This window comes from Chaetodon auriga, chromosome 13 (genome assembly GCF_051107435.1).
Source record: "Chaetodon auriga isolate fChaAug3 chromosome 13, fChaAug3.hap1, whole genome shotgun sequence".
NCBI lineage: Eukaryota > Metazoa > Chordata > Actinopteri > Chaetodontiformes > Chaetodontidae > Chaetodon > Chaetodon auriga.
In genome coordinates, this window is record NC_135086.1 from 7,960,473 (window position 1) to 7,968,812 (window position 8,340).

The window sequence follows — 8,340 nt, forward strand, 5'->3', positions numbered from 1 at the left end:
TGCAGTCAGACAAAGCAAAATACAGTACACACGTAGAGAGAGCAGGCAGGGATCTTTGGCAGTCAGTCGTCATTTCATCAGCTGCTAATTTGAAAAAAAGAAAAGAAAAGAAAAAAAGACCGAATGTTAAATGTATCTCAGTGAAATGATGAAAGATTTAGGATATACAAACGGACGCTGCAAAAGACGAGAACTATAGCTTATAGTTTCCACTTATAATAAACAGCTTCCTTACTAGCAGGAAGACATGCCAATACTGCTAGAGCTATGAGGTTTCCACCAGCATGACCCCAGCCTGTGCAAGGCAGGCAGAGAGGGTAACCAGCACAACAGAAGCTGCAGCTGCAGCCTGCACACTGTAACAAACACCAGTATACTGGAGGGGACGACTTCAGCAGTTAGTAAGAAGGGAGCAGTATTTAAACTGGTGTCCTATTACTTCTTTAGGCCTTAGCTCTTCTCTTACTGTGCATTCTGCACAATAATAAAGATAACAAATGTAATAGTGAAAGTCTGGTGTGCACTTTTGTAACAATTAGACAGCACATATTAACATTTTATGGTCTGGCACTGTTTCATCAATAAACCACCCAAACGACAGACTCATATTAAAGAAGAAAAACCAAGTTGTGCACACAGTGGTACCTGCCAAAAGACCAAAAAGAAAATAGTGTAAATAGTTCTGAGACTAATAAAACTGCTTGGCTTTGCTTTTTCCTGTGGTTCCCTGCTATCCACCTCTGAGAGCCCTCTGATACATTAACTGCAGCTCACTTAGGTTTGAAATTTTGCAATGAATATCAAAGTGATGTATGATGATAAACAGAGGATACAATTTTTCATGTCAGCTTTGGTTAATAGCAAACTAACAGCAGATCACAAGTAGATCTTTGACTGAGAGGTCACTGGTTTAAAGTCGAGCTTCACTTTGTAAACAAGAGTGGACGGCCCTCTGGTTCCCTGCTAACAGTCTCTCAAAGCCCTCATGCACATTCCTGACAACTGACTGACTCACTGACAAACCCTGACTGTGGTTTTATTTATCAGCTTCCAGGTATTCCTTCAAGGAATAGCCATATCTTGCTAACTAGCAGGCTATTGGCTACTCTTGTTTGCTATGGGTACTAAATAAAAAGTATTAACAACATGACCTGTTGGTTAGCTCGTGCTGTAGTCTGGCAGCAAACAAGTTGATTTTCTGATGAAACTAAAAAAGGTGCAAGTTAAAAGCAGAACCAAAATAAATCCTACTTTGCCTTATAGTTTCTGACAGTGAGACATCAGCCTCTGTGGCTTAAATGCAGAAATGACAGGGTGTTATATTACCCAAAATGCTCAGGTAAGGAAAAGTCTGTGAATGCAGTCTAATGCATTAGCCCATGTGTTGTACAGAAGAAATAAACAATTTTAAAACAAAGTAAGTTATTCCACCCTCCATCCATCCATCCATTTTCACCCGCTTTATCCAGGGCCAGGTCGTGGGGACAGCAGTCTGAGCAGGGACGTCCAAACTTCCCTCTCCCTGTACACTTCCTCCAGCTCATCCAGGGGGATCCTGAGGCATTCCCAGGCCAGCCAAGTGACATAGTCACTCCAGCCTGTCCTGGGTCTTCCTTGGGGCCTCCTCCTGGTGGAGCATGCCTGGAACACCTCCCTAGGGAGACATCCAGGGGGCATCCGATAGAGATGCCTGAGCCACCTCAGCTGACTCCTCTCGATGTGGAGGAGCAGCGACTCTACTCTGAGCTCCTCCCGGGCGACAGAGCTCCTCACCCTATCTGTAAGGGAGTGCCCTGCCACCCTGCGGAGGAAACTCATTTCAGCCGCTTGTATCCAGGACCTCGTTCTTTCGGTCATGACCCAAAGTTCATGACCATAGATGAGGGTAGGAACGTTGATTGAAAAGTCTGTGAATGCAGTCTAATGCATTGGCCCATGTGTTGTACATAAGAAATAAACAATTTTAAAACAAAGTAAGTTATTCCACCCTCAATAACCAAAATCGACTCCTGCAGCCAATAAAACCATTTTTCTCCATAACCAGAGGACTGCACATCAAAGGAGGCCACTTCAAAGTGTATCTCAGATTTTTGTCCTGGTCTTTGGCAAAAATATTGCACATAAATCCATCAAGTTAAAAAGACAATTTTATTTGTTTGTTTCCTGGACGATGGATTCAGTCAGTCATTGCCAGCATCATGTTACACATGACAATGTACCAACAGAGCATATTGGCTGAGATTTTACACACACACACACACACACACACACACACACACACACACACACACACACACACACACACACACAAACACACACACACACACACACAGATATTCTACATACAGGAACATAACACACTCACAAACATGTCCATTTTCACAGTATGTATGTATACATACACACATATATATGCATATATACATATACAGTTCATACATACATCACAGTATAGAGATTACAGCAGTTTGAAATGTGATTGCAGTGTTTCAACCTCCAACATTCACTTCATTACAGAATTAGTAAATCTAAGAAATTTTGCATTAGAAACTCTACTCTTTCTTCTTCTTTGGAGTCCCCTTCCTCAAACACTTGCGGGTGCAGAACAAGCAGCATTTGAGTGTTACCCACAGAACAGTTAGGAGAATAATGAGCAAAAAGCCGATGACATCCAGGCAGTGGTACTGAATCCAGTTTAATTCATGTGCAGCCACCCTGAGGTGTGCGGCTCCTTTGTGCCTCATGACGAACTCGGTCCAGAAAACAGCGAGGTCCAAAGGCTGAACGGGACGGTCCAGGTGTACCCGCGACAGCTTCACTATCTTCTCTTTGTAGCTGGAGAGAAGTGATATTTTGAAAGAGAAAAGGTTAACAGTTTTGATCACCACGAGGCCGGCAGTTTATCACCTCGGACTACATTAGCGAAATTCTCTTTACACTGTAAATTTAGAAAATCAGGTGTGAAAGATTTAAGTCAGTCTACAGAGAAGGATTAGTCCTGATTTGCAGCCAAGTCTGTTTGACACTGCTGGTATCGCAGCTAAAAGAACAGCAATTAAAACAAACTGATAAATCTATTGGTATCGCAGTGTTTTTCATTAGTCCATTTTGTGTAGAAGAAGAGTCAAATGTGAGCGATGTAAGGTAAAATAAATAAATAGATAAAAAAAGAAATATCCACAATGCATTTTGGTGAGCAACGCTGACCGTAAACACAGCTTTTGTTTATTTACAAGAAAACACAGGGCACCATTAATTTGTATGTATAGAGAATTTTCTGATTTTCTGATTTACCTTTTCTCATAGATGATTTTGTTCAGTGCAGCCAACAGTTTTTCAGCCGTCACATCATGAATAGTGAGCCTCTCTGCAACGCCGTGGCTGACCATGTGGTGCACGTTGTCCCCCTGGTCTCCAAACAGTGGAAACATCACCATAGGCACAGCGTTACAGATACCCTCATAGGTGCCGTGGATACCTCCATGAGTGATGAAGACTTTAGCTTTGGGGTGGGCTGAGGAGCACAGGAACAGCCGGGTAATTTCAATAGAATACACTTTGATTAGTTTGAATTAGTTTTTTATGACATGATGGGAGCACTGCATACATTTTCTGGATAAACATACCGAGGAGGTCATTCTGAGGTAACCATTTCAGAAGTTTGACATTCTTGGATACAGCTACAGGTGGGACTCCATTGTATCTCCACACAACCTGAAACATAAACCTCGTCACTACAAAGCAGTTTACATTATGAGTGGAGAGTCTGCCATGTTTACAACAAGGCATGGCAGGGGACAAAGTCCTACGGTTCAAACTGATTAAGGCTTTAGCATATATATATATATATCTCCAGGTGAGGAATCAGCTCATTCCCAGGCTCCTCAGATCCTGCTCTGATCAGCTGAGCAGGATCATTGGGCATCTGTTTAACCTGAGCCTGAGACTGGGGAGGGTGCCACGCCTCTGGAAAACGTCCTGCGTGGTACCTGTGCCAAAGACCCCACATCCCAAGGACCCTAGCTGCTACAGGCCAGTGGCCCTAACATCCCACCTCATGAAGGCCCTGGAGTGGCTGGTCCTTGCCCACCTGCGCCCCCTGGTGAGCTCGTCCATGGACCCGCTGCAGTTCGCGTATCAGCCTGGCATCGGAATGGACGATACCCTCATCTTCCTCCTCCATCGAGCTCTATCTCACCTGGAATCGCCTGGGAGCTCTGTTCGGGTCCTTTTCCTGGACCTTAGCAGTGCTTTTAACACCATCAGGCCAGCCATCCTGAGACACAAGCTGGAACTTTCAGGAGTGGACCAACACCTCACATGCTGGATAGTGGACTACCTTTCCAGGCGCCCACAGTATGTGAGGACACGGGACTGTGTGTCAGGGACTATCCTCTGCAGTGCGGGGGGCCCCCAGGGAACGGTGCTGGCACCGTTCCTCTTAACCCGCTATACAGCTGACTTTTCCCACCTCTCACCCACCTGCCACCTGCAGAAGTTCTCTGATGACTGCCATTGTCGGCCTCATCACAGATGGGTACAACAGGTCATACAGAGGACTCATTCAGGATTTTGTGGACTGGTGCCAGCAGAACCACCTCCTGATTAACGCAGGTAAAACCAAGGAGCTGGTTGTGGACTTTCGTCGGCGCCCGTACTCTTCACCATCACCAGTGAACATCCAGGGAAGGGACATTGAGATGGTGACATCTTAGAAGTACCTGGGTGTTCATCTGAACAACAAACTGGACTGGACACATAACACCACTGCACTTTACAAAAAAGGACAGAGCAGACTCTATCTGCTCAGGAGGCTGAGGTCTTTTGGGGTGCGTGGGGCACTCCTGAAGACCTTCTATGACTCTGTTGTGGCCCCTGCCATTTTCTATGGTGTAGTCTGCTGGGGGAGCAGCATCACAACAGCTGACAGGAAGAGGCTGGACAAGCTCATCAGGAAGGCCAGCTCTGTCCTGGGATGCCCTCTGGAAGTGGTGGAGGAGGTGGGGGAGAGGAGGATGACAACCAAGCTGTCCTCCATGACAGACAATGACTCCCACCCCCTCCAACACACACTCACTGCGCTGAGGAGCGCCATCAGTGACAGGATGCTACATCCAAGTGTGTGAAAGAGCGGTATCGCAGGTCATTCCTCCCTGCAGCTCTCAGACTGTACAATAAAAACTGTTCTAAGTAGTCAGTGCAGTAGTCTGGGCAATAAACTGTGCAATAAAACATGTACATAACAGTCTATAAATACTATTTACAATTTTTTATAATTTTTTACAATTTCTTTCTTTTTATTTTTATTTAAAATTCTCACTCTTTTGTATATATACTGATGTTGTTTCTAATTTGCATGCACTTCTTATATTAATCTGCTCTACTGATGCTGCTGTCCTCGCGGGACAAATAAAGGAATATTGAATATTGAATTGAATATGCTGAGTTTGAAATCTCCGGGTAATGTGTTTGCTGTGGTTGTGCAGTTAGAAACTTGTGTTTTGTTTGCAGAGAACAAATAGCAGTCTAACAGAAGTAATCCATAGGGTTCTGTGCATAGACTGATGATCAGGGTTCTAAATTAACACCCGCCAACCCGCCAAATGCGGGTTAAAATTCATATTGGCGGGTGTAAATAAAAACTTACTAGCCAATTTGGCCGGTAATGCATTAGGCAATCATGTCAGTCAGAGCCGCTCTACAGTTCTTGGTCATTTGTCTCCCGGACAGTCCGTCCTACATTTCCCATGAACACGGTCGTAATGCTACGTGATGACGTACAAGACGCCCATTGGCTGTGCGCAGGCACACTATAGTTTGTAGTGCAACCGGCGCGAGAAACCACGGAAACACAAAGAAGAAGAAGGAGAATGAACGGCGGCGTGTAATAGGAGACTGAGCTAGCTAAAAGTAAAAAGTAAAGTTAAACTAAATGCGTGGTTGGGACAGACGTCTGGGGGGAGAAGAGGAAGGAGGCAGGGGATGAGAATGTCGACAAAGCGTGCGAAACGAAGAAAAGAAAGTTTAACGCTAAATGGCTGACGGGTCGTGAATGGCTTGTGTTTGATCACGAAAATGCCGTCATGTTTTGTAACGATTGCCGCATGTACACGAAAGAAAAAAACAAGACGAATAATTTTGTGGTGGGGACTAATAATTTTAAAGTGGAGGCAGTAAAGGACCATGAGAGTGCCCGAAGTCATCAGGAGAGCCTAAGGAGTCTGCAATACTGACTGCTGCACTATTTGTGTTTTCTAGTTGTACATACATATATCAATTTATTACCAATGCAATTTTTTTGCAAGTGTTTAAGTCATGGCTGTTACTTATATATATTTCTTATTAAAGAAGGAAAGCAAAAACACTTTAAGTTGAAAGGAAAAATACATTTTATTAGGAATGTAATGATACTAAATACTTACTGGAAAAATGTCTTTTATAAAATAATAAATCTGACAGCATTTTTTATTTGTATAAATTAAATGTTTGCACTTTCTGTGTATATTTTGTTTCATGTGTTGTACTTTCTGTGCATTTTTCAAAAATGATCAAATGCATTCAGTGGCACTCATAATCTCTCTTATTTTCACCGGGAAAAAATTTGGCTAGTGGAAATTCTGATTGGCTGGTAACTTTAGAAGGTCACCAGCCACATTGGCTGGTGATCAAAAAAGTTAATTTAGAACCCTGCTGATGATGGTTGTTGAACTGAAAAAGTAAAGTGATTTAATCTTTAACGGTTATTGTTACCCTTTGAGGCATTTGCCGAAAGGCATTGAAGAACTCTTTAGCCTTGTCCTCAGGCATGCTGGACACCACTGAGCCCAGGGTGAAGACAATAAAGCCGTCATCTCCTGAGCCATTCACAAACTCCTCCAAATCCTGCAGGGAGTTTGGAAAAACACAAAAATTACCTTAAGAAACATGAAAAAAAATCCCAGCTTGTAGATTGTATGGCTATTTACTTATAATAAAAGGTTAGATCTATTCATCGTTTTATTTTAAACTACACCCGATCAAGCGATCTTACAAGCACAATCTTTTTGCTTTTGTAGGGTATTTTCTACCTGTTTCCACAGTGCTCATTAACTCTTTTCTTGGATTACGCTTGACACAGTCCAGAAATCTGCTTTTCTTGACTCAGATTTCACACACTGACTCTTTTCAGTATTTTACACCGTGGACAAACAGAAGAAGACAAGCTGAAACACGCATGTATTAAACACATCACCTTACAAAGCTATTTTTGCCAACATGTTAGCAAACCTATATGCTTTTACTTTTTTACACATCATGCAGACACAGCGCTACATTAGCACTAATTTGTGGTTGTGTTTCTGGGCCACAGGTGAATCAAAGTACAATTTTCACTCTCTTTTTGACTCAGTTTTGAAAAATACCAAGCTCTTTAATTACTAGATCATCCAGATGTTTACTGCTCTAGCATGCATTCTTTAAATACTCACCGCAGGAAGAGGAGCTTTCTTCGCACAGCTGATACCTCCAATTAAAGCTGTGTTTGGCATGACAGGTCTGGGCCATTCAAAAACAAAGTCATATCTGAGAAGCCAGAAAGCAGCATGACTAATGAGGTCCTTATAAGTCATGCTGCCTCCTAAATGCTTACTGACCAGATCGTCAAAATGAGCATAGATTATTCTGCACATGTAGGACTCTACAATAGACATGACCATGTTTTTGACTCTTTGCGGGAAGGTCATGGTGTCTGTATTACCAGAGAAGTACACAGGAACAAAGGAAGGAGGAGTAGGGCACTGGTTAGCCTTTGAATCCAGGTCACAGGGAAGTCCACGCAGGACATAAACAGCTGGAAGGGAAAACAGATGAGCCAGGATGGAGCCACAGGGAAGGAACGGGTCTGTAAGCAAGACATCAAAGCCCTCTTTCCTCAGTCGGCTTATTAAAGTCTGGTTGTTGAGCAAACTGTCGCAACCTTTCACCTGCATAGAAGTATAGTTCATCAAACGCTGCATGTTGATGAACATATCTGTGATTTCTGGTGGCTTGAGGAACACTCCTTCACTCAGCTCATCGACGTTTGCATCCAACTCAGCCTTGGTATAGGGCACTTTGTAGATCTCAGTCTTGTAGCTCTCTGAGCCTTTCATCAACAGGCTGCTTTCAGGCACCAGCACTAACACCTCATGGCCCCTGCGGATGAGTTCCTTCACCAGTATGTTCATGCTAAGCCAGGGGCTCCCATCCACAGGCAGAACTAGCACCTTCCCCCCTTGAACGGCCCCCAGACTGATGCAGCACAGCCAGGCCACCAGCGTAGGAAACCACATCCTGCAGCTCATTGCCTCCTCTCTGTACTAC

The 8,340-nt window shown here is 43.7% G+C and overlaps 1 protein-coding gene across 1 annotated transcript; it reads right to left on the reverse strand.

Moving 5' to 3' along the window:
• Nucleotides 1-2,176: 2,176 nt before the first annotated feature.
• Nucleotides 2,177-8,340, reverse strand: LOC143330324 (UDP-glucuronosyltransferase-like). Its single transcript, XM_076746808.1, has 5 exons — nt 7,467-8,340; nt 6,751-6,882; nt 3,627-3,714; nt 3,295-3,514; nt 2,177-2,835 (listed from the first exon to the last, which is right to left on the reverse strand). The coding sequence occupies exons 1-5, from the start codon at nt 8,319-8,321 to the stop codon at nt 2,553-2,555; spliced, it is 1,578 nt and encodes a 525-aa protein (XP_076602923.1). The 5' UTR covers nt 8,322-8,340; the 3' UTR covers nt 2,177-2,552.

Coding starts and splice junctions, on each gene's coding strand:
- LOC143330324 (XM_076746808.1), bottom strand. CDS start 8,321: ATGAGCTGCAGGATGTGGTTTCCTACGCTGGTGGCCTGGCTGTGCTGC. Junction 3,715..6,750: donor TTCGGCAAATGCCTCAAAGG/GTAACAATAACC, acceptor TTTATGTTTCAG/GTTGTGTGGAGATACAATGG. Junction 2,836..3,294: donor AAAATCATCTATGAGAAAAG/GTAAATCAGAAA, acceptor ACTTCTCTCCAG/CTACAAAGAGAAGATAGTGA.